The sequence below is a fragment of the Rhinopithecus roxellana genome, chromosome 11 (genome assembly GCF_007565055.1).
Source record: "Rhinopithecus roxellana isolate Shanxi Qingling chromosome 11, ASM756505v1, whole genome shotgun sequence".
Classification (NCBI taxonomy): Eukaryota; Metazoa; Chordata; class Mammalia; order Primates; family Cercopithecidae; genus Rhinopithecus; species Rhinopithecus roxellana.
The window spans coordinates 44821865-44848980 of record NC_044559.1 but is presented as its reverse complement, the minus strand read 5'-3'; the positions used below and the strand labels follow the sequence as shown (position 1 = coordinate 44848980).

General features: G+C 39.7%; 1 protein-coding gene across 3 annotated transcripts in view; it reads right to left on the bottom strand.

Moving 5' to 3' along the window:
- The window catches only part of ZRANB1 (zinc finger RANBP2-type containing 1), a 74924-nt gene that overhangs the window by 4056 nt on the left and 43752 nt on the right, over positions 1-27116 (bottom strand). For 2 of the 3 annotated variants that reach the window (XM_030940091.1, XM_030940092.1), the window contains 6 exons: positions 16781-16968; positions 11496-11649; positions 9605-9676; positions 8888-9086; positions 1518-1638; positions 41-170 (listed from right to left, as the gene is read on the bottom strand). In XM_030940091.1, coding sequence (XP_030795951.1) covers positions 41-170; positions 1518-1638; positions 8888-9086; positions 9605-9676; positions 11496-11649; positions 16781-16968 — 864 coding nt within the window. Of the gene's footprint in view, positions 1-40; positions 171-1517; positions 1639-8887; positions 9087-9604; positions 9677-11495; positions 11650-16780; positions 16969-21146; positions 21269-27116 lie in introns of all 3 variants that reach the window. The other variant, XM_030940093.1, reaches the window with a different exon arrangement.

The following is a 27116-nucleotide window of genomic DNA, read 5'->3' as shown; positions in this document are numbered from 1 at the left end:
TTCAAAGAAACTTGTAAAATGCTCCTGAATAATGGCTTACCTTGAAACCGAGTATATCCTAAAGTTTCTCCCCGGAAACTCTTGTAGTATTTTACTCCATAAACTATAATTGGTCGTCTAAGAATATGTGCCAGTACAAATATGTGCGTCTGCTCCAAGCTTGCTCCAGGCTGTACAAAACAAAACAAAAACTTAGAACATTTTATTACCACTCCTGGAAAACTGATGTGTAAAAAACAATACTACCTCCCCTTCAGTATACTATCGCAGTTGGTTTTTAAGAAAGAAAAAATTGTCAAAGCAGCATTTGATTCCTCAAATAATAAATCCAATAAAACTGTAAAAGAAATCTACAAAGGCTACATGCAAATATCATTTACCACTCAAACTCACAAATTATATAGACGTGCATACATATTTTGAAATATCCCTTGCTACCCAACCTCACCACTAACTCCAACCTCAGGAACCAGAAATTCAGATAGCTAAGGATGCTTTATTATCACATTCTGGTTAAGTTACTGTGAAAGCACTACCTACAACAAAGTCCTCCTGAAATAAAAAAGTGAGCCTGTTTCATGCAAATGTAAATGGCAGGATCACCTAACTCGTGACTACTAATATTAAATGGGTCCATCATCGAGCTACAATGCATGGTGTGAGATACATGTCTCATGTAAATCAACCACTATGAATCCTGCCCAAATTACCCAAAGATGGGGTACCTCCTTCTCTAAGTTCAAATGAACCATGGTGCTTTATGGGGGAAAAAAAGGAGCAGTTGTATATATATTTGTACTTTACAGTCTGGTATACTGAAGTGCTTCATAAAGCATGAAACCAAGAGTCTAAGGGACAACCCTACACAGTTCCGTGTTACAAGAAGGCTTCATTAATAAAAAGGGGTTAGCAAACTTGGAAAAATTCATTCCCACATTAATCAGAAATCATTCCTATTGATGGTAATTAGTTCAGAGTAAGCTAAACTACCCTTTCCCTTTGCCTACATGACACAGGTTATTGCCTCACCACAGGGAGCATTATAAAGATCGACAACTGGATCCTCAGGGCCTAAGAGATCAGCAACAGCAATGCAAGTACCTATACCAGTTCAGTAATCTTGAGTTAAGTGTCCCCAGAGACAGAACAGAGCTCACCTGGATAGGTACCATAGGCATCAAGCCTATGCTACAGGAATGGAGAGCCATCCCAAGACTATCTAGTGTATGTAACCGTCACAGCACAGCTTTCACTTTTTGATGTTTTTTAATCATTCAGTATAACAACACATATTACTCTCTCCCCTGTTCTGCATGAGGACTTGCTATGGTCATCTATACTTACTATGCTATTTATTTGATATATAGCAGTCATCACTAGAACCCAAGTCGACTGATATCAAGTCAAGCATTCTTTTCTTTGACCACATTGCCCCCAGAAGGGTTTGCTCAAATAAATCAATTTAGACTACACGCTCACTTTTCTCATAGAAGCAACGAGACTTGAAGCATCCTCACCTGACTAGCAAGAGAGAGTATAAATGCCCAGTCTTCTTGCCACTGTTCTTCTCTCAAGGAAAAATGTAAACCAAAGCTCTGAGAATACCATGATTCCCAATCTTTCCAGCGTGTGTAAAACCTGAAAAAGCAGGATAGTAAAAAAAATAAATAAGCCTTCTATAAATAAAACATTTACAGTTCTGATTTTTCTTTAACGCAGTCTTTAAGCAGTTTGTGAAACAATAATTTTATTTTGCCTGGTTGGTAATGTATTTTTCAAATGAAAAATGCCTCCCTCTTCCACTAGCAGATACCTTGTAGCATCCTTTAACATCTTTAGCCAGAATTTGATTTGCGAACAACCAAATTTTCAAACTTCAAACGCTAATTATGAGACTGGTTATTTTCGACTGTCTACAATTAGTTTACAAAAAAAAAAAAGTCATCTGAAATGTTGGACACAAAGACACTACATTTCTCTATCAATGTATAGTACACCACCTACTTGATCACTTGTATAAACAACAGATGGGAAATATTCCGTGTGTTCATAGTATCAAGATCATCTCCCTGAGATTTCTTTCCATAAATAATTTCTCTCTGATGATCACCTAATAATTCAAAAGCAACCAAAAAGAAACCCACTGCAATGACAGAAAACATTCCTTCTTTATGCTTAACACTGAATTACTGAAAACAACATCGATTCTTTGTCTATCAGATATAAAAATTCTGAAACAATTATGCTCAAAATTATGGCTCACTGTCTTATAAAACAAGCCAACTAAGACCTCTAAAATGAAGACAGACATTTAATCTGTTTATAACATCACATTTATCTTCTATACATCTGAATTCTAGGTAAAAGAAACCAAAGACAAATCTGTTCCTGTTGTTAAAGTTTCAGCATATTAAAGGTAAACATGAACAGGTGTGGTAGCTCACACCTGTAATTCTAGCACTTTGGGAAGCTGAAGGAGGAGGATTGCCTGAGGTCCAGAATTCAAAACAACCTGGCCAACATGGTGAGACCCCGTCTATACTTAAAAAAAAAAAGTTAAATGGGTTGGTGTCACAAGTAACTTTACAGTAATTTAATGAAGGGCTTCTTAGAAAGTAAATTAATATATTTTCTAAAGAAATTAAAATGTAACGTTCCAGAGTAAAAACTCAGTTTAAAACATTTTTCATACTCCAGGTAACGGAGGATGTTTAATTATAATTCCAAATGTTTTAAAATTAAAATATATATATTCTTCTTTTATAATAGCTAAGATACACAGAAGTGTGTCTGAAAATTTTGGCAACAGTGATGAAATACAATGTTTTGAAAAGTTCAAGGAGAAATATCAAACTCAGAAATTGTTACTACTGAAAGTTGCAGGCAGTTAGAAATTTCTTGGTTAATGCCTAAAATCACTTTGTAAGTAAGACAGCTAAGTCAGCCAGAAATTCAATGGTGATTGCACTCAAAACTCTACAAAGACCACTGAAGAAGGGAGTTCAATAAAATATACTTTAAAACTAAACATGTTAAAATATTCATCCTCACCACCCCAAGACCTAAACTCTGAAACTACCAGGGTCTCCATAAGAACAGCCAAGCAAACCAAATCCACCAGCGTGTGACCAGATGGCACAGGAATACCAGTTTGGTTTAACATTCAAAACTCAATTCCATGTTCATGGGCTGGAAGGCTCAATATTGTCAAGCTGGCAATACCACCATCACCCCAATTCATCTACAGATTAAATGCAATCCCAATCATAATCCCAGCTGTCTTTTTTACAAAAATTGATAAGCTGGATCCTAAAATTTATATGGAAATCCAAAGGACTCAAAATGGTCAAAACAATGTTGAAAAAGAAATACAAAGTCAGATGACTTACACTCCTGATTTCAAAATGTATTACAATGATATGAACATCCACACAGTCTGGTACTGACATGAGGATAGTCCAATGGAAAAATAGATCAATAGAAAAATTACTATTAAGAGTCCAGAAACAAACCCTTACTTGTATGGTCAAATAATTTCCGACAAAATCGCCAAGGCAATAGAATGTAGAAAGGGTTTTTTCAATTAAAGGTACTGAAACAACTGGGTATCCACATGCAAAGAGGTGAATTTAGGACACCTCACACTTTCAACAAAAATGACCTCAAAATGTAAAACAAAAATGACCTAAACATAAAAGTTAAAACTATAAAATTCTTATATGAAACCACAGGAGTAAATCTTTATGACCTTGGGCTAGACAAAAATCTCTTCGGATACAACAGCGAAAGCATGAGCAATAACAGAAAAACATTGATAAATTGAACTTGATCAAATTAAAGACTCCTGATTTCAAAAGACACTGCTAATGAAGTGAAAAGACAAGCCACAGAATAGAGAAAAATATCTGCAAAGCAGATATCCAATGAGGGACCTGATACAAACAACACCTGCAAATCAATACTAAGACAACCCATTTAAAAATGAGCAAAAGACGTGGAAAGATACTAAACCAAAGAAGATACATGAATGAGCAGTAAGAACATGAAAAGATGCTCAATATCATCACTTAAATAGGGAAATACAAATCAAAACCACAATCCACAATCAGCCCATGTGCCCGCAATCCCAGCTAATTGGGAGGCTGAGGCTAGAAGATCACCTGAGCCCAGGAGTTCAAGACCTAGAACATTTCTCGTTGCCATCAGCAATGTATGAAGATTCCAATTTTCTCAAATTCTCAACAACACTGTTATTATCTGTCTTTTTGGTTATGGCTATTTCTGTGCATGTGAAGCAGTATCTCATTGTGTTTTTCTTTGTTTTCAGACAGGGTCTCATTATGTTGCCCAGGCTGGTCTTGAACTCTTGATTTCAAGCAATCCTCTAGCCTCAGCTTCCCAAAGTGCTGGTATAGGCCTGAGCCATCAGGCCCGGCTGACAATTCTTCGTAATAACAAAAACAGTCACTTTAGGAGGCCGAGGTGGGAGTCTGAGACAAGCCTGGGCAACATAGCAAAACCCTGTCTCTACACAACACACCACAAAAAAAAAAAAAAAAAAAAAAAAAAAAAAATTAGCTGGGCATGGTGCTATGTGCCTGTAGTCCCAGTTACTTGGGAGGCTGAGGTGGGAGAATTGCTTGAGCCACGACGTGTAGGTTGCAATGAGCCAAGATCATACCACTGCACTCCAGTCTAGGCAACACAGCAAGACCCTGTCTCCAAAAAGAAAAAAGGAATAATTCTGAAAGACTTATACTGATTTTTTTTCCCCCAATTTACATTAAATGCCTCCACCTGCCCCTTGGGAAATTGGGTTGGCATGTCAATAAAAAGCAAATACAATATATTCAGACTTGAGAACCTGAGTCAGCTAGAATCAGCAGTATCCAAGAGAACAGCACAGCTAGCTACAAACACAAATAGCCTATCTTGAAGTGATGGGTGGAGGGGTTCAAATAAAAGAAAATTGCTTTCTCAGTTCTTACTATGTATCTTATATAAGAAAACATCTCATTCCAGCTGATTTCAATTAAGTGCAAAGGCCACCTCAGCAAAGAGCATCTTAAAAAGGAGACTACACAAGCTATATGCTGGCTCCTCCCCTCCTGGCCTAGAAAACCCATGCCTACTCACTCTCACTCTACTCTCTACTCGCCACATGACAAGCCCAGTGGACAAACCTGATGCAACTCAACACAAGAACTATGTAAGGGTTATTCCTTAAGGCTAGTATATTTGACCTCTCGAATCCATGGCAACAACACTTACTATCTAACCACTAGATAATTTTCATCCCAACCCACCCCAGTACTGTAAGGATGTCTGTGTGATCACTGTAATCAATGCAGCTTCCTATGCCTGAACTGTAAACCATCGGGAAAAGCTCCCCAGTGGCAGGGACTGGAGGAGGTGATGCCAAACCATGCTGTTCTAGGACACCTGTCCATACGCCAGCCCTAGGTGCTCACTCCTGAAGCATCTTTTAAGAGTCAGGACTATAGACTAAAAGATCTGCTGCAACAACTCTTGCCAGTGGCCGTAAACAAACAGCCTAGTTCCTTCTCACCCTGTACCCACTCCCTATCTAGCCTATCAGATTCTATTCCTCCCCTTGATTATCTTTTTTTTTCTTAGCAGGATCTCACTCTGTCACCTAGGCTGGAGTGCAGTGGCATGATCTTGGCTCAGCACAGCCTCAACCTTCTAGGCTCAAATGACCCTTCCACCTCAGCCTCCTAGGTAGCTGGAGCTACAGGCACACACTACCACACCTGGCTAAATTTTGTATTTTTTGGTCGAGACAGGGTTTCGCTCGCTATGTTGCCAAGGCTTGTCTTGAACTCCTAGGCTCAAGAGATCTGCCCACAATCTCCCTATCTCTATGCTAGACTTCTGGGACCTCAAATGACTCACAACCATCTGAGAATTCCAGTCCCGATACAAGCATTAGTGACAACTCAGACTCACAAGATCACCCATAGCCAGCTCTGAGGAACAGGTGGGAATAAACCCCAAAGCAATTCTTACTCACCACAAATGTCTTTGTTAAAAAAAAAAAAAAAAAAAAAAGTCCAGGTGCAGTAGCTCATGCCTGTAATCTCAGCACTTTGGAAGGCTAAGGCAGAAGAAACGCTCGAGTCCAGGAGTTCAAGACCAGCATGGGCAATACAGTGAGAGCCTCATCTCTACAGAAAAATTTTAAAATTAGCCACATGTGGTGGCACACTCCTATAGTCCCAGCTACTCATAGGAGACTGAGGTGGGAGGATCACCTGAGCCCAAGGAAGCAAAGGATGCAGTGAGCCAAGATCGTAACCCTGCACTCCAGCCTGGGTGACAGAGCAAGACCCTTTCTCAAAAAACAAAACAACAACAAAAACACTCACCACTAAAAAAAAGACACCACTTCTAAAATCCACAATGTACTTCTGGCCTTTCAACAGATCAGGAAATTACCACCAAAGAAAAGGCCAGGCGCGGTGGCTCACGCCTGTAATCCTAGCACTTTGGGAGGTCGAGGCAGGCGGACTGCCTGCGCTCAGGAGTTCGAGACCAGCCTGGGCAACATGGTGAAACCCCATCTCTACTAAAAATACAAAAAATTAGCTGGGTATGGTGGCGCTGCCTGTAATCCCAGCTACTCAGGAGGCTGAGGCACGAGAATTGCTTGAACCCCAGAGGCAGAGGTTGCAGTGAGCCGAGATCATGCCACTGCACTCCAGTCTGGGCGACACAGTAAGCCTCTGTCTTAAAAAAAAAAAAAAAAAAAGGAAATTACCACCAAAGATTACTGGCTGGCTGCCTTTTTAGAGGGGACCTGCAAAGTGGTAGATTTACCACAGTTCAAACCTGGCTTACAGGGCAGAGTCACATTAACCAAAACTACAAGGCAGACCTGTGAAACCACAATGCCAAGAACCCACTGTCTTAGAAACCAAACAAGGCTCATCCTCTTGACACAGACAGGCCCATAGCAGTGGTCAAGAAAATCAGGAGTAGGAAGCTGCTTGGTGACCATGGGATCTGATCAAGAGGGCCAGACAGGCAGAGCACTGACCATTATCAGGCTTACCTAGCCCGATGAACCCACTTCATACTACCATACAGCCATCTCCACTAAGAGGCACAAAAACGCCCTCTCTCCAGGACAATTACTAATTGACTAAAACTACCTGAGTGATACATTCATTCTTTAGCTTTAATATACATCTAGTCAGGAAGCTATTTTATTTCTCTAATGTGCCCACAAATTGTTACTCTATTACCTTATGCTTTCCACCCCCCCCCCCCCACCCCCAAGACAGTCTCACTCTTGTCACCCAGGCTGGAGTGCTGTGACGTGATCTTGGCTCGCTGCAACCTCCTCTTCCTCCTGGATTTAAGCAATTCTCGTGCCTCAGCTTCCCAAATAGCTGGGATTACAGGCACGTACCACCACACCTGGCTAATTTTTGTATTTTTAGTAGACAGGGTTTCAACAAGTTGGCCGGGCTGCTCTTGAACTCCTGGCCTGCCTGCCTCGGCCTCCCAAAGCAATGGGATTGCAGGCATGAGCCACACACCCCAGCCATACTGCATTATGCTTTGATCTACAATTTAGCTCTCAAGAAAGTAACTTATAGGCCGGACACGGTGGCTCATGCCTGTAATAACTAAATGAGATAATGTTCAAAGAACCAAGAAAATACCACATAAGTCAAATAAATGTAAAGATCTGAACTATTCATTCACAAAAACAATTATTTTTCCAGTGACTGCATGCTGTTAAAATATATATATATAAAGAACACTTTGAGACAATTGGAGAAATGTGATTATGAACTGTTAGATAACAGAATCAATGTTGAATTACTTAGATGTAGGAATGGGGATGTGGGTGAGTAGGAGAATATTCTTGTTCTGGAAAGATGTATGTTAATATTTTGAAGGGTAAAGCATCATGATGTCTACAACGAACTGACCCAAGAGTCTTTCTGTATGGAGATATGCAGCAGGTGTGACAAAATGTTAACAACTGCTAAACTGAATGAAGAAAATACCAGAATGTGTTGCACTGAATTTTTAAAAATTATTCCATGGGTTTGAAAATTTGCAAAATAAAGAATGTGATCTTAAGATTCCCTCAGGAAGGAAAAAAAACTTGTAACACAATGTCAAGATAACCTCTTAGGTGAACACAAATATTAAATAAGGTTGGGTGCGGCAGCACAGGTCTGTCATCCCAGCACTTTGGGAGCCTCAGGCAGGTGGATCGCTTGAGATCAGGATTATCAAAGCCACCCTGGGAAACATGGCAAAACCCCATCTCTACCAAAAATACATAAAACAGCCGGGCATGGTGATGAGCACCTGTAGTTCTAGCTACTCAGGAGGCTGAGGTGGAAGGATGGCTGGAGCCCAGGAGGTGGAGGATGCAGTGAGCCAAGACTGCACCACTGCACTCCAGCCCAGCAACTGAGCCAGACCCTGCTTCCATCGACGGGTTGATCAATCAATCAATCGCTAAAAAGATGAGCAAAGGCCTTATCAATATTTAAGGCTACTATATAACTTGAAATGCTGCATTTGAAATGTTCAAATATACTGCTTCTGTTTTATAGAAACAATAATTGCTTGCATTTTAAAGCTTCAAATGTTTCTATTTTAAAATTTAGCAAAAAAAAAAGTATAAAAACCATTTATTCTTGCTTTTATCTCGTTTCTTGGGGGAAAAACAAAAACAAAAACCATGGACATGTTCAAAGTATTTTAATGTCCAAAACGAACTGTTTTTTTCTCTAGTTTCCATAGAAAATATAACTGACATAAAAAGTATTCCACCACTACAAGGAAATGATCCAGCAAATGCACTCCTGGGTTGAAACGGGGCAGAATGCCAGCTCACCAATGTGAACAGTCATGCAGGCTGTCATGCAGGGCTTTCCGAAGCACCGAGTCCTTGTCATAGATGCCCCAGGTAGCTTGTAGTACTGAATCAAGTAGGCAGTCTCCTGCAGTCCGGTTCCAAAGTGCATATAATCGACTGTCCAAACGTGTAGCCAATTCCAAGGACCAATTAATAATTGGAGACTCTTCTTCTAATTCTGTACGATGGATTTAAATACATGTTCATTTCCATACCTATGTCATTAGAGAATATTCATGGGGAAAAGAACCTATTTTCTACATATAAAATGGTTTATATGTAATTTACCAATAAACACCTAAATAAAATTGACCAATCGAAATATAAACTTCTGAGTACCTGAAACATCTTCTGTCTCTAGAATAATTTAATCAACTTTTAAATTCTTTAGTTTTATTTTCTAAAAAGTGTTTAATATAGAAACACACACATTCTGGAACAGGAAGCAGAGAACCAAGGTTTTAAAATTTTTGTATCTTTATTTGTTCACTCTATGACAGTGAACAAATGACATATGACATTGTCATTTGATGACAGTGAACCATACAATGTAACACTGAACTTCAGGACTTTACATCTTTAATTTAAAATAAAAATAAAGCAAGTTGACTATACACCAAACTACACCATGCTTTACTAAACAAAACTTACTTGATCAGATGAAAGGTAAATTATACGCATTAATTCCAGGCTTACCTTTTTGAACGTCTCTATCAAGCACCTCATCAAATAATTTTTCTTGGACAGTTGGGGGCAAATCTTCAATATCTACAAAGAAAAAACAAACTTAAAAGATCTTTTGTTTCATAACTTATACTTAACTTATACTTAATTACACTTATTAATTATCTACTAGTAACTGTCTCTAAAATAATTCCCTTTCCGTTGAAGGTTATCAGATAGCTTTTTCTTAATATACAAGTATAACATGTGTGAGGTAAAATATTTCTTTTTTTTTTTTTTTTTGAGACGGAGTCTCGCTCTGCCGCCCAGGCTGGAGTGCAGTGGCCGGATCTCAGCTCACTGCAAGCTCCGCCTCCCGGGTTCACGCCATTCTCCTGCCTCAGCCTTCCGAGTAGCTGGGACTACAGGTGCCTGCCACGTCGCCCGGCTAGTTTTTTGTATTTTTAGCAGAGACGGGGTTTCACCATGTTAGCCAGGATCGTCTGGATCTCCTGACCTCGTGATCCGCCCGTCTCAGCCTCCCAAAGTGCTGGGATTACAGGCTTGAGCCACCGCGCCCGGCCGTAAAATATTTCTTTTCTGGGCCGGGTGCAGTGGCTCACGCCTATAATTCCAGCAACTTTGGGAGGCTGAGGCCAGCAGACTGCTTGAACTCAGGATTCTGAGCCCAGCCTGGGCAACATGGCAAAACCCTGTCTCTATACAAAAAATATACAAAAATTAATCAGACGAGGCAGTAGACACCTGTAGTCCCAGCTACTCGGGAGGCTATGGTGAGAGAACTGTTTGAGCCTGGGGAGGCCAAGGCTGCAATGAGCCATGATCTTGCCACCGCACTCCAGCCTGGATGACAGAGACCCTGTCTCAAAAAATAAAAATAAAAAATAAATTTTAAAAAATTAATCATTCTGGGGTAAGCTTAAATACACAGAATGAGTGCATTTCAAATGAAACTTCCTCCAATTTCAGAAAACTTAATTACTATCTCCTCCAATTTGTAAACGTTCCTGTTTGTCTGAATATAAAAATTAAAAACACTCAAATCTAGCCCAAGTAACACTCCATCTCTACAAAACAATTAAAAATTAGCCAGGGGTGGGTGGCATGAGCCTACATACAGTCCTAGCTACTCAGGAGGCCAAGGCAGGAGGATCACTTGAGCCCAGAAGTTGAAGGCTGCAGTGAGCTATGATCATGCCACTGCACTCCAGCTTAGGCAACAGAGCAAGACCTCGTTTCAATTTAAAAAAAAAAAAAAAAAAAAAAAAAACAAAAAAACAGCAACAAAACAAAGAGATCTCAGATTAAAGATTTTAGAAACTTTGGGTGTTTGTTGTATTTATGCGATGCCAACTGACAAAAAACATTCTGGAGGACATTTTCAACTGTCAATGAATTGAAAAATGAAAAGTTGCTTCACAAACACAGTAGAAATAAATAAAATGAGTAAAAAAGGAATGATACATTCAAGAGAATGCCATGTGTTCAAACAATCTGACTCTACCCATCAAAAGCTCATGTTCTAATACCATCTCTTAATACCAGGTAACCAATATAGCTATCTAATTTCAAAATAACATACCAGAATGAAAAAGGGAAAATTTTTCAAAGGAGTTTTTTTAAAGGATATTCTAAAATAAAACCAAAGAGAAAAATAAACGAGTAAAACAGATTTTTAAAAAATAATCTGAGGTCCACTACTTCCTCTCAGATAGCAAAAGCATTTACTAACAAGTAGCCCTCCGTATGCTCACTTCCAGCACAAATAAGACAGTCAAGTAATTTAAGATGCACATGTAGTAGCTATGTTATGTGCGTTCTAACAAAAACATTTTTCACCTATATACACAAATATAACTATAATAAAATGAAAAAGTCTTTTTACATTAGATTTTGCAGTTACCTGCTGGCAATGTAAATGTTACAAGGTCAGTCAGAAAATAGCAAGCAAAATCCCCCTTTCTCTGATGAAGAGAGGCAGCTATCTCTCTCCGGATTTGTTCTGTCAGTTCAGGACACACCATTGCTGGAATACACTTTGCTGCTTGTTGAGACACCTTAAATACAAAAGAAACTTTCCTCTCACCTCATGTACCACAAATGGAAGCAGAAAACAACAGTATTTAAAATAAATCAGCAAAACTTTCCAATAACTCAAAGTTTTCTTTAATCTTAAAATATACTGGGTATTATTTCCTTACCAGTGAAAGTATACACCAGTATAACTTTTCAGCAACAGTCATAAAAATGTTTTATCCTCTGATTCAGTAACTCTATTTAATAATTTATCACAAGGAAATACTCAAAGACGCACATAAAAATTTATGGAAAAGGGTGTTGTTCATAGACATATCACAGGAAGAGGAGGGAGGACAGAAAACCTAAGCAGACTAACCATCGTGCACCCAATAAAAACATTCTTTAGAAGCAGAGAATCACAGCTGATAGAAAAAGGGAAAACTGCAAACACTCTTCTCCCACAAGATTCAAGTACCCTAACTTGGACTCAAAAAAAGCACAGTATTTAAAGGGTTAGTTCCCACTGACCTCAAGCCCCCTTTCTTCCTCTCCATTTGTTACCACTCTTGAGTTTTTAAAAAAGCATTTGGCATCTCCAAGTTTAAACACAGACTGCCAACCTCTGAAGCTCAGCCTGACGGGAGTGAGATGGGAGCACTACTGCACAGTCCTCTAAGCAAGAAAACAACAACAAAAAAAAGGAAGGCTAAAACTTTCTTCTTTTGTTATTTTTTTCTTCTTTTTAAAATGCTAAATAGCAACAAATGTTGCAAAGATTTAATTTAACCTTACATTTCAGTCATATCTAATTTGTGGAGCTAAATAAAAATACATACACAGAATTCTAAAATCACAGTTGAGCATCTGCCAGTAACAAACGGAATTCGAGGCCAGGCACAATGGCTCACGCCTATGATCCCAACAACTCTGGGAGGCTGAGGTGGGTGGATTGGTTCAGTTCAGCAGTTCGAGACCAGCCTGGCCAACACGATGAAACCTTGTCTCTACTAAAACTACTACTATAAGTATTAGCTGGAGTCTCAGTTACTTGGAAGGCTGAGGCATGAGAATCGCTTGAACCCGAGAGGAGGAAGTTGAAATGAGCTGAGATTGCACCACTGCACTCCAGCCTGGGTGACAGAGAGAGATTCTGACAAAAAAAAATCCAGAGTGAGCCACAGTGAGCCTGTTCCCTGATGTCACCAACCTGGCCTTCCAGCCACAGTGGGGTCTGAAGCAACAGGTCTTCCAGCCCCTTCTTCTTCTCAAAGACTAAGGTTTACTGATAATGTCATCTACATCATATATGCAGACAACTAACTGCTATTGCTATTAAAGAAATAATGTTTCAAAAACCCCGCATACCCCACACAGTCACCTGACTCCCTATTCTGAAACTCCAGCCGGGTGCGGTGGCTCACATCTATAATCCCAGCACTGTGTGAGGCCAAGGCAGGAGGATCACTTGAGCTCAGGAATTCAAGACCTGCCTCGGCAACATAATGAAACTCTGCCTCTACAAAAAAACCCAAAATATTAGCTAGGCATTGGTGGCATGCACCAGTAATCCCAGCTACTGGGGAGGCTGAAAGGTGAGAGGATCACTTGAGCCAGGGAGGATGAGGCTGCAGTGAGCCATGATCACAACCCTGGGCAACAGAGAGAAAGCCTGTCTTAAAAGAAAAAAAAAAAAATTAAAAAACTCCTACAGGGAAATTCAGTTCTGCTAGACTTTATTCACCAAGATTACCATTAACCATGAAAATTCTCACTACATCTTAAATCCAAGAGCCCAACTATTCATCAACACTCAAACATGGAAAACCAAATATTAAATATTTTCAGAATATAATTGACTGTTTCTCAAGCAACATAGCTAAAACGGCTCCCCCAAAGTAAATTCAAAAATAGCTTATTCCAATCAGCTAGCTCTCAGGCCCTTTCCAAAAACCTGGAAAGACCTTTCCAAAAACCACCTGGACTGGATCCTGACTACCACAAACATTCTAAAAGAAACCTAGCCCCCCAAACAACCCCTTCCGCCACCATCCTTAAGTAGGATGTGCCCCTGAAGCCTGCCACTCACCTTCTCACCTCTTCAACTTTATGGTTCTCAACTATCTCCATAGGCTAGGAGTTCTTAACTTAGGGTCCATGATCTTGGGAACGGTCCATGAACTTGAATGGGAATTTGGTTTTAATTCAAGTTAAATCCATTTTCCCCACCTTTTTTACCAATATTAAAATGTATTTTCTTATATATCACAAATTTAGTTTAGTATTTTGGTAGCTATTATTTCAATACAACTGATTTCCTTTGTAATCTCATTTACTTCTTATTGTATTTAAAAACAGTATTTTGGGAAGGAGTCCTTAAGCTTCATGAGACTACCAACAGGGTCCATGACACAGAATCGGATGAAAACTCCTGCCCCACATACATATCCCCAACTCTAATGTTCTCCTGTTCTCATTCCAAAAGAATTTGGCTGAGCATTCTCTGCAACACACCCCCTTAGTCTAGACTTAGTCCAGGCTCCCCCACTTCCAGTCTCCCTACTGGCTCCTTTAATTCTGTCCTTTGGAGTATTTATTCCATGGAGACTGAATCCATGACCAATTTTGCTCTTTGCCTGGAACAAACCCCCTCCACCTCTCCCACGCTGTTCCAGGGTTGTTCCACATGTCCCACAGAATACAGCAAAAGTAATGGTATATTGCTTCCTAAATCCATTTATAAAAGACACTGCAGGTTTCAAAGACACTGGATCACTCTCTTGTACTCTGTGCCTGTTTTGGATCACTTGCTGGGGGTGAAACCAGCTGCTGTATCATGAGCATCCCTGTAGACAGGCCTGCATGGCACGGAATTGAAGCCTCCGGCCAAAAGCCACCTGAGTGGGCTTAGGAACAGATACTCCAGCCCCAGTTGAGTCTTTTGACAACTACAGCCCCGGACCACTTGACTACAACCTCATGACATCGTATGAGTCAAAACTATTCAACTAAGTAGCTCCTGGATTCTAACCCTCACAAACTCTGTGAGATAACATACATTTGTTGTCTTAGCTGCTAAGTTTCCAGATAATCTGTGATACTGCAATAAATATACTGATGTTCTATCATCATCCCACTGTTAGTCCTCAGACTGTCTCAGGAGCTCAATGACTCATGATGGCCCCTCTAAAACCTTGTAATAATCTTCTACCTACCTCAGGGGAGCCCCTAAAGACTTTCACCCGAGTTTACAACTGCCTTCTTAATGCTGGCTCCTGTCACCACCAGCAACTATAACTCCACATTGATGGCCCTTCCAATATACAACAGACAACACGACTAGGCACCACAACACAAATGCAGCCAGGCCTTCAACACTAGAAAAACTCTAATTCTTCTATCTCACATTCTAAAACCTGGATCCCTCTATCCGAAAAGTTCCCTTCTCCCTTATTTATACTCAATAAGCCTGCCCTTTTGTTTTCATCATGGCCTTCAGTTTCTCAAGCCTCCCACCCCAGCTTCACTGGAATCTTACCAAACTGGACACAATACTACAATCATGTTTCCATCTAACCTTCAAATATTTTAATCCCCATACAGTGCCCTGTAGTGGTTCCCAAATATTGGCAAATTTGAATAAACAAATATGCAAAAGTATATACGAAAAGATATATACTGACAAAATTTGAATCCACAATTAATATGACTCTCTGCACTTTTACTCTATTTCTCTTACCATTAAAAATGTTACCTTGGCCAGACGTGGTGGCTCATGCCTATAATCCCAGCACTTTGGGAGGCCAAGGTAGGCAGATCTCTTGAGGTCAGGAGTTCGAGACCAGTCTGGCCAACATGGTGAAACCCCCATCTTTCTAAAAATACAAAACTAGCCAGGCGTGGTGGCATGCGCCTACAACCCCAGTTACTCGGGAGGCTGACACAGGAGAATTGCTTGACTCCAGGAGGCAGAGGTTGCAGTAAGCCAAGATCGTGCCACTACACTACAGCCTGGGCAACAGAGTAAGACTCTGGCTTAAAAAAAAAAAAAAAACCTGGATAATGTAGTCACATCCTGAATAATTCATAGGCAATCTCTCTCAATCATTTGTAGCATGTACCTAGTTATGTAAGCCAGAAACGGAAGAATCAGCTTAGGTCCACTCTGTATCTTCCCATATCCAATCAGTCAGTCTACTTCTTCAGACTGAGGGCCTCAGTTTCTCCAACCCTCTAACCCTCTTCCCATTTCTAAGGCTACCCTTCTGGGTACTCTTCTGTGGCTACCCTTCTGCACTTCTGGCAGAAGTTCTTGCCAGCACCTCTGCAACCCCCTCCTAATCAGGCTCGCCCCCCTCCAGTGTACAGCAGCCAAAACACAATCTGCTCTGCTCACTCCCGTGCGCCTGTACCTAACACCATCCAGGGCCCTAGGGATAATCTTCAAATTCCTAGACACAGAAGATCCTTCATAATCCAACCCCTGCTTATCTTTCAGACTTCCCTTCTCTCCATTCCCAATCACCATCTCAGCCATGCTTATTTACCTGCAAGTCCCTGGATTCACCACAAATTCCACCATCTCTGCGCCCTGTAAAAACGCTTTCCTCAACTTCCCTTCTCTCCCTCATTCACTTCATGTGGCTAACTCCTAACTCTTCCCCTTCAAACTGCAGCAAAAACATTACCTGCTGTAAGAAAGAAGACATGACACCTCAAAACTCTTCAATCACTGGCATAGTGCTTGGCATTTACATCTACCAGGGCACAGGCTGCACAGAACCACCAGTTCATTTCTCTACTTTGCTGGAGATTCAATGAAGAAAAGAGCCAACATCTTTACAATTATCCCTTCTCAGCCCAGTGCATGGCACACAGTAAATATACAGTAAATATCTGTTAATTGAATGACTAAAGAATGACAGATACATTCCAGGTTTGTTTGAACCAAACATGATGAATCAAACATCGTTGTGACTATTCAAATATTTGAAAGCATATACTCTTAAAAGTCTCTTAAGTTTAATGTTATTTTTTAAAGGAGGTAAAAGAATTCAAAACATTTTAAAGCTGCTTAGAGAAACATTATAAAAATCAAAAAAGAAAACTTTTTTCATTAAAGAATAGATTTCCTTAATATAAAGGAACATTTAACCAAAATGCCAAACCTACCTCTGTAAGCAATATTGCTAGCATATCCTGCCTCTGAAAACGAATAGCCAAGTGTACAAGAGTGTAGCCAACATCAAAGGCAGAAGGACGGTTCAGCAAGCGTACTTCGTCTGCGGTGAGCTGACGTGCAATGTCTCCTCCTGATGACTTGTATGCTTCTATGGCAGCTAAATCACCTTCTACAACCCCTAAAACAAGCATCAAGATAGAAAAGCATTTAATTCTCACTTTCTTCAAAAAACACAAACCGTAGCAATCACTCCAAACTCTTTAAGTGTTTCTCTGTGCTTCCTGGATCCTGATGCATCATTTAAATGTCCTGTAAGCGTAAGGAAAATTAGTTTTTTGCCTTCCCTTTAAAAATTTTCTTTCCAGAACTAGAACTGCCTATACATTTACCTTACCATCAGAGCAGGCTCCAGGCTCTGGTGGGATTTAGAGGAATTATTAGACTGTAAGAATTGGATCGAAGATCGATAATCTAGTATAAGAAACCAGACGTCACAAGAGACACTGAGCCCCTGGTTCTGGTCCTGCATTCATCCTGACTGCAGAAACCAAGGAGACAGGGATGTGCTTCCAGCTGGTATTGAGCTCCTCCTGCCCTTTACACTGCATTCTTAAAGCAGAATCAAAACAAATGCTGAACTTTCCATACTGCTCTTTAGCTTTGAAACACCTTGGGGCAACTGAAACCATCTTCACTGTAAGTAAACGTTGGCAACATTCTGATTTCAGATTCTCTCACAGCCAAGTCTTCCTTATATCCATTAAGAATTATTAATAAAGTAAAAGTTGAACCAGATGATTTCAAATAAAATGTGCTAAAATAAAACATTACAATCCAGTTAGAATAGGGGGGAAACAGAAACATCACTTCTGCCCAAATCTATAAAGAACATTCCACTACCACTGAGCCATTTTATTAATCTTAACACAAGTTAATGTTAGGTAAATACAGTAATACTGTCTACTAAGCAGTCTCGTAAAGTACGGGTATCAGCTTGGGCAAAAAAAAAAAGTAGATTCGCTTCCAATCTACCACAAAAGGGGTTTAAAGCAACTTTTAAAAAATTATCTGTGGGACCAAATACTTCTAAGTGCTTCCTAAATTACATCAAGACAAATGTGTTTGCTGGATAGAATACTAATACTAGGTAAAAATATTCTTAGCATTCTTTTAAAAAAGTATTTTAATTGCCATCTTGAATTAGGAATTAGATCAGACATATTCCTTAGAATGTAACAGATTGGTAAAATGCAACAATTTTCTACCATTAGTAAAGATAACAAGGCTTCAAAATAATTCCCACATTTACTGAATCCTCATGATATACAGGAATGCCTTGCCAGGCAATATGAGAAGTACAAAGACAGGGAAAATGTGACTCCAATATTCAAAGCAGTCCTTTCTGCAAATTTCGATCCTCTCCAAAAAAAAATGAACCCCTGCCCCAAACACAGACATACACATTCTTCAGGCTGAAAACCCATTATATTAAGAATGCCTTCTTATAGGAATTATTTTCACAGCAATGTGGCTTGATAAACTCCTCACTATGCATATAACAAGTTCAGCTACAAATGCCCCGCCTTCACCCACCTTACACATCCTTATGAGGAACAGTGCGCCCTAGAGAAGTCAAGGTAAAGCTTAATCAAGGATGGCATGCGATAAAGGCTATAAATCTTCCTAAAGGGGCAGGCCTTTCAAATAGACCAGAAAGTGCTACTTGAACTAAAAACAAATCTATGATTGAAGAGTTTTCTATTTCCAGTTATTATGTTCAAATACAAAAAGAACTCTAAAACTTCTGCTTATTTAATGAACAATTAAGTATAGCCTGGTAGGACCCATAACTTTTAAGATAATTCAATGCAGTTTTCTTTTACTGAGGACTGAGCATGCCCATGCCATTTCCTTCCACTTCACAGCATTTCTGTATGAAGGCAATGACTTTTCCCTTCAGTCCTATCAAAGTCCTTGACTATTTTCAGGTATATGTAGCATCAATGCACGTTTTATAGTCTTTAGTTCTAACCTAAAAATATTATCTACTTATAAACTTCTTGTATTACACAAAAAATGTTCCGAACACTTCCAAAAACAACCCATGAGTCTGATCAACTTACCTGAAAAAACAAAGAGGAAGAGCTGTACAATGCATGTGTATATATGTGTATGCATGTATGTAGGTGTTTGTATTTAATGTGTTCATGTTTATTTTTTATTTCTCAAAGACAAAGATGAGGTAATCTAAAGCTAAGCACCAAATAACTTCCTTCTTTTGCTTGGAAGAAGGGGAGATCTTCAAATCACTTCATTGTTTTTAGCTAACTCACCATATAGCTGAAGTCTAGAAGAATCTCATCTCAGAAATTCCTCTCTAATGTCTCTGAGAGATTTCTGTAATTAGAAGTTAATGAGCACTGGGCAGTGGGGTGCAGACTACACAGTACGACAAAATTAGCAAACTGTACTTTGGAACTATAATGTACAATATCATCACCCATTCTGCTTTCATTAAGTGCTTTTTAAAAATATAACCAGAACTTTCAATGTTGAACTGCATGGTATGTGAAATTGTATCTCAATAAAGCCGATATACACAAACACAACTAGGATTTCTATTTGACCTAATACAAAATGATCAAAAACACTTAATTAGTCCCTCCTACTCCATGCTCTGCATGAAACTACAAACAGGCATACTGCCCATTCCCCAGCATGGCAGACATACAGAAGATGAGGAGAACAGACTATTCTCAGTTTTTGACAGCACAAAATTCTCCAAACTTCCCAGAGCAGGAAAAACACACACCACTAAAGTATAGGTAAAAAAATAACATTTAAAAGAAAATTATTTTATTACCTAGTGTTTGGGGAATATGTAATTTCATTCTTTTCATTAACCATAAAAGTTCATAGTCTCGGTGACTGGTACATTTTCAGCTACAAAGATTAGTAAATTTATTACAAATCAAATTTCACGAAAATGTCACTGAACTATCCCAGTTTTTGCTATGTCTTTATTGCACACTGCTCAAAGAGAACTTCTGAAAGTTTAGACATTACTTCACAGACAGGTTTTTGTTGTAGACATGGTGTTTAGTAGTATTTGGCCCATACGCATATAATTTAAAGTTTTAGCCACCGCATGTTTTCTACTTAAGGAGCAGGGAAAAAGCATCGTAATATATGCAAAAAAGAAAAAAAAAAACCTTACAAAATATCTGAGTTCTTCACGTAGTTACACTTTGAGCACCTTTTAATGTCAGGAGACACAAAGAATGTAGGAATCAGGTAGAAGAGTTGGCGGCCAGGAAAAGACAACAAAGAAATGCAAGTGTTAAAACCTCACTTTATAGGACAAAGGCCAGGAAAAAATGCAAAGTTCCAAGAGAAGATAATCAACATATACATGTTTGCTAGGTTACTGACATCTCACAATGCCTCCAAGAGTAACTGAAGCATCTTTTTATTTATTATTTTTTTTTGAGACGGAGTCTTGCTCGGTCACCCAGGCTGGAGTACAGTGATCCAATTTTAGCTTACCGAAAGCAACCTCCACCTCCCGAGTTCAAGCAATTCTCCTATCTCACCCTCCCGAGTAGCTGAGACTACTGGTGCACACCACCACACCAGCTAATTTCTGTATTTTTAGCATAGATGGCGTTTCACCATATTGATCAGGCTGGTCTCGAACTCCTGACCTCAGGTGATCCACCCACCTCAGCCTCCCAAAGTGCTGGGATTACAGGCGCGAGCCACCGTGCCCAGCTGAAACATCTTTCTCTTAGTACTTTTTTTAAAATTTAACAAACGTGTACTATGCCTTCTGTCCCTTCCTCCTTCATATTATGAAGACAAATAAAAGGACAGCTGAAGACACTCTTGAGAAGATTAATTTTATAAAACTAATCTGCAGTATCATCATACATTCAAAATTGAATGAAATGCACAATTAGCCTAATAGCAAAACATAATTACAAATAAAGGGTTAATACACTTCTTAAAACATGAGGACCTAAGAATAAATGAAAGCCACTATATTATATATTACTAGCTAAACAGTTAAAAAAAATAAAAAGCAAACATATTATTCCGTAAGCTGGGCCAGGAGCAGAGTTTACATATTTTGAAGCCACAGGTCAATGACTCACTGGGGACTTCACAGCTACTATGGAACTCCATTGGTTAGAATTTAGAGCTGGCTCATAGATGTTTAGAAAACAGACTTATTTTTTCCCCCATATATGGCACAGTTTTCAAAGTTTTGCCTTATTTTCCTTTATGACATTAAAATTGTAATGGTTACTAACTTTGAAAAGAATGCCAAATGGTAAAAAAAAAGCCAGGACTTACCTGAGCCCACATGGGCCAGCCCAACACTACCCTGGAGTTCTATGGTAGCTGTGACATCACAGCATGGTTTATGCTGTGGGGTCAGGGTGGACCTGGAGTCAGCTGGCACAATTTCAGGAACCCTTGAAGAGAAAAGTTAGTTTTAAGTGGTAATGTTCAGAATGTCCTTTACCATGGTCAGAGAAAGACGCAGATGTGGTTTTCCTCTAGCCAGAGTTTAACTCATTTAACTGGTTTTCATATTAAAAGGAAACTATACCCCCCAGTAATACTTTTTTATGTCATAAGCATTTGGCTATCGTTTAATCCTGAACCTGGCACAGATATTCACAGCAAATTCCTGAAAAACTAATGAGCTGCTTTTTAAATAAAATGACGTCGATATTTTTTAAAGTGTACCTTCAAGTAGGCAAAAGCACAGGAACAATCTCAGAAATAATTTGAGCAGGCCAAACCACCTCCTGGTTGTATTTTCCACATAATAATAGCAACAAGTTAATATCTACTATTTCTATTCCTAGAACAGTGCTATAAAACAATAACCTATTCAAAAGATCAACAGATGAAAATCAAAATTATAAACAAATTCTTAAATTTAATCTATATCATATCAAGTCTAGCTTGTATTCAATAACCTCACTGTCCATTACTAAAACATCCTCTTTAGAAAAATAAAAGATTCAATGAGAGAAGGAAGTCAAATATTCACTAATTAAAACTTTTTAAATTATCTGTAAGTTTGACAAACTATGTCAAATATAGTCTATACTAATGAGCTCTTTTCTCCTTACATCTTTGATCAGAGTGTTAACAAGCCACTCTTGTGAAAACAGAAGTCCCCGAAGTCATGAAAAAATACCTAACCTAACAGATACTTTCGTAAGAAAGAAGATCCTGCCAAGCAGGAAGAACTACTGCTGAAAGCAACATGGAAGGACTTAAAGGAAACATGCCACAAAGTTATCTTTGGGACAAGTGATCAGAGACAGGGACAAATGTTAATGGGCTAAAACAGATGAACATGAGTTCAAATTATGAAGGTCACTTAAAATATCACTGAAAATATTCAACTGACAGGAAATTACGGTTCTTAAAAATCTTAGGTTCCGGCCAGGTGCAGTGGCTCACACCTGTAATCCTAGCACTCTGGGAGGTCGAGGTGGGTGGAACACCTGAGGTCAGGAATTCAAGACCAGCCTGGCCAACATGGTGAAACCCCGACTCTACTAAAAACACAAAAAAAATTAGCCGGGCGTGGTGGCGTGCGTCTGTAATCCCAGCTACTCGGGAGGCTGAGACAGGAGAATCGCTTGAACCCAGGAGGCAGAGGCTGCAGTGAGCCGAGATTGTGCCACTGCACTCCAGCCTGGGCAACAAAGAGCAAAACTCTGTCTAAAAAAAAAAAAAAAAAATCTTAGATTCCAAAAGTAGATTTTGAAACTCATAAAATAGTGTATGCCAAAACCACATTCACCACTGAAGTCACATGCAAAAGTTTTTCTAACTTCAAAATAAAAATTTCATTTGCCATACTGCCAAGTTACCTTGGCTGAATTTGAAATCAAATTTTACATTTTTATACTTATACTATCTCAGGTAGGCCAGGAGAAACTAGTCTAGCCCACCTTTTTTTACTAGAGGGTAAGTGAACATTTTAAAAGTGGAAATGGGAGGTTGGGTGCAGTGGTTCACACCTATAATCTCAGCACTTTGGGTGGCCAAGGCAGGAGAATCACTTAGAGCCCAGGATTTGAAGACCAGCCTGACCTGAGCAAGACAGTAAGATCTCATCTTTACAAAAAAATTTTTTAAATTAGTCAGGCATAGTGATGCATGCCTGTAGTCCTAGCTACTTGGGAGGATCACCTGAGCCCAGGAATTCGAGGCTGCAATGAGCTATGATCATGCCACTGCACTCCAACCTGGGTAACAGAGTGAGACTCTGTCTCTGTTTTTAAAAAAAAAAAAAAAAAAAAAAAGGTAGGTGCAAGGAAGAAAGGATAAAAGGAAAAACTTTCATAATTTATTATAACTTTATACTGTTCATATTATATACATTTAATTATTCTAAAAGTAGACAGAATGAAGACAGAAAATCATCAAATTGGAAGAAATGTTCAAAAGTAACCCAGTCAATATTAAGGTCTCCAACCAGAAACGCTAAACAAGAAAGTTTCCATAATGTGCCACTGAAAAAGAAACTTCACGGCTTCGGTAAACACTAATAGCCCCACAAGCACACATCCCCAAAAGTTTCAGATCCATGTATCTAATAATCCATCAAGCATCCTCACCACAAAACCTCTAAAAAAAAAAAAACCTAAACTTTCTCTCTCCTATGTCCAGGAAAAATGATACTGTTAGCCAACCCAGATGTCCAAACCAAAAATCTGGCCTTCTAACCTCCTTCTCATCTCAGCCCAGTGTCAATTCTTCTAGGTTTTGCCAATTCTACTTAAGTCTTTTTCAAATAAATCTCCCTTTCCGGCCGGGCGCGGTGGCTCAAGCCTGTAATCCCAGCACTTTGGGAGGCCGAGACGGGCGGATCACGAGGTCAGGAGATCGAGACCATCCTGGCTAACACGGTGAAACCCCGTCTCTACTAAAAATACAAAACAAAAACTAGCCGGGCGAGGTGGCGGCGCCTGTAGTCCCAGCTACTCGGGAGGCTGAGGCAGGAGAATGGCGTAAACCCGGGAGGTGGAGCTTGCAGTGAGCTGAGATCTGGCCACTGCACTCCAGCCCGGGCGACAGAGCGAGACTCCGTCTCAAAAAAAAAAAAAAAAAAAAAAAAAAATCTCCCTTTCCCCATCTCCACTGACTCTACCCCAGCTATATATGACTGTACCTAAGTTGCTATCATTTACTCTACTGGTCTGCCATCTCAAGTGTTGCTCCCTCCCAATCTATTCTCTACACTAGGGTGAGTATGGTCTTCTTAGACCACAAATTTAATTAAGGCACTCCCTTTTCAAAAGTTTACCACTAGGTTGGGCGTGGCGGCTCACACCTGCAATCCCAGCACTTTGGGAGCCCAAGGAGGGCAGACTGCTTGAGCTCAGCAGTTCAAGACCAGCCTGGGAGAAACTCAATCTCTACAAAAAATTTAAAGAATAAGCCAGGCGTGCTGGCATGCACCTGTAGTCCCAGCTACTTGGGAGGCTGAGGTGAGAGGATCCCTTGCGCCCAAGAAGGTTGAGGCTGCAGTGAGCTGTGATCATGTCACTGCACTCCATCCAGCCTGGGTGACAAAGTGAGATCTCATGGGGGGGGGGGGGGGGAGTTTACCACTGCCCTGAGGCTAACAGCTAAATTCCTTAACCAGGTTAAGGAATTAACCTATTTAACCAGGTTAAATAGTCCCAACATTCCCTACAGGTTCTCTTTTACAGTCCTCATTCTACACTCCAACAACTGACTTCTCTCAGGTTACTGGACATGCCTTGGTCTCTCGACCCTGGATTTTTAACACATACAATTCCCACTAACAGAAACACTCTTCCTCCTTCTCTTTCAAGTTGAAGCTTAGATGTCACCAAAAGTCCTCTCCAAATCTCCTAATGAGATTAGGTTATACGCTCCTTCTAGGACCCTATACTTCCTCTGCTGAGCTATCCTGGCTTGCTAAATTCCATTTGCCCCATAAACTCTTTGAGAGCCATGACTTCTTTCAAAGTGCTTGGGAGCACACTCGGTAAGTACCTGAATGCATGAATAAATGAACAAAGAAAAGGTAAAAACTAAGACAATTTTGCAAAGTAACTGAGGCCACACGCCATGGCTCACCCCTGTAATCCCAGCACTTTGGGGAGGCCAAGGTCAAAAATGATTTTATGTTGCCCAGACTGGGACTGGAACATATTTTTAAGATGTGTATTTTTCATATAGATTTCATGTAACTTGATAAAATCACCAAAGAAAGTGAACAAAAGACATGAATCAACTACTCACAGAAAAAAATACAAATGATTAATAAAATGAGACAGCATGCCATTCTTAATAACAAACATCAGGAAAGACAGCTCCACAGGGACTCCCAAACTGCTGCTAATAAAGAAAAGGTTAATTTAAGGTGCAGCAATTCAACGTCATATTACACATTTTTAAAAGGTACACGTTGATTCAAAATATAAAGTTCAATGAAAAAGGATATACAATATAATCTCAACTATGTAAAAGTAAATAAATGCAAAAAAATAAGATTGAAAATACACACAAAAAAAAATCTGACAGGCTTCCTCTAGGCAGTGAGATTACAAACTTTTTATTTTTTCATAGCTTTTCTTATCTCTGAAATGGTCTACAATGCATACAGTCTGCTTTTCTTTGAGATGGAGTCTTGCTCTGTCGTTTAGACTAGAAGGCACTGACATGATCATAGCTCACTGCAGCATCAAACTCTTGCCTCAAGCAATCCTCCCACCTCAGCCTCAGATATCTGGGACTGCAGGCATCCCGCCACCACACCCAGCTAAGTTTTTTATTTTTAATACAGAAGAGGTCCCGCTATGTTGCACCTGCTAGTCTCAAGTAGTCTGCCTTTATTATTCAAAAATGAACTCTCAAAGATCGTTACAAGAAGTTAGTACAAATGTCTAAATTTGATGAAAAAGAAATAATATATTTTTATTAACTGAGGAAAAGATAAACAAAATGTGGTATACGCATACAATGAAATATTATTCAGTCTTAAAAAGGAAGAAAATTCTGGCCAGGGGCAGTGGCTCACGCCTGTAATCCCAACACTTTGGAAGGCTGAGGTGGGTGGATCACTTGAGGTCAGAGTTCGAGACCAGCCTGGCCAACATGGTAAAACCCCGACTCTACTAAAAATACAAAAATTAGACACACATGGTGGCAAACACACACCTACAGTCCCAGCTACTTGGGAGGCTGAGGCAGGAGAATCCCTTGAACCTGGGAGGCAGAGGTTGCAGCAAGCACGGACTGCACCACAGCACTCTGGCCTGGGTGACAGAGTGAAACTTCCTCTCGAAAAAAAAATAAAGGGAAGGAAATTCTGACACAGATCACAACATGGATGAACCTTAAAGACATTATACTAAGTGAAATAAGCAAAAGGACAGATACTGTATGACTCCATTCATGAGGTTATTAGGACAGCCAAATTCATTGACAGAAAGTAGAATAATGGTTGTTAGGGGCTGGAGGAAAGGGGAATGGAGCTATTTAATGGATACACAGTTTCAGTTTTCCAAGATGTAAAAAAGCTCTAGAGAGAATGGTAAAAATGGTTACAAAACAATAAGAATGTACCTAATGCGGCTGGGCGCGGTGGCTCAAGCCTGTAATCCCAGCACTTTGGGAGGCCAAGACGGGCAGATCACGAGGTCAGGAGATCGAGACCATCCTGGCTAACACGGTGAAACCCCGTCTCTACTAAAAAAAATACAAAAAATTAGCCGGGCGAGATGGCGGGCGCCTATAGTCCCAGCTACTCAGGAGGCTGAGGCAGGAGAATGGCGTAAACCCGGGAGGCGGAGCTTGCAGTGAGCTGAGATCCGGCCACTGCACACTCCAGCCTGGGCGGCAGAGCGAGACTCCGTCTCAAAAAAAAAAAAAAAAAAAGAATGTACCTAATGCTACTGATATACACTTAATGAGTAAAATGGTATAAATTTTATCTTATGGATATTTTACCTCAAAATAAATTGCAAAAAAAAAAAAAGGAACAATGATACAAGGACATTATTCTGAGATATCGGAGCTGCTGCCTCAAATAATATCACCTAGATAGTATTCCTCCCTCCCCTAAAAAAGATAAATGTTTAAACTGAATCTAATCATAAGGAAATCCACAAATCTAAACTGAAGATCATTCTGCAGAAGTGGAATCTTCAAAAATGTCAATCATAAAAGAGTAAATTTTTTAAAAATTAAAAAAAAAAAAAAAAACCGGCGCTGTTCTAGATTAGAGAAGACTGAAGAGACAAAACTACACACAATGTA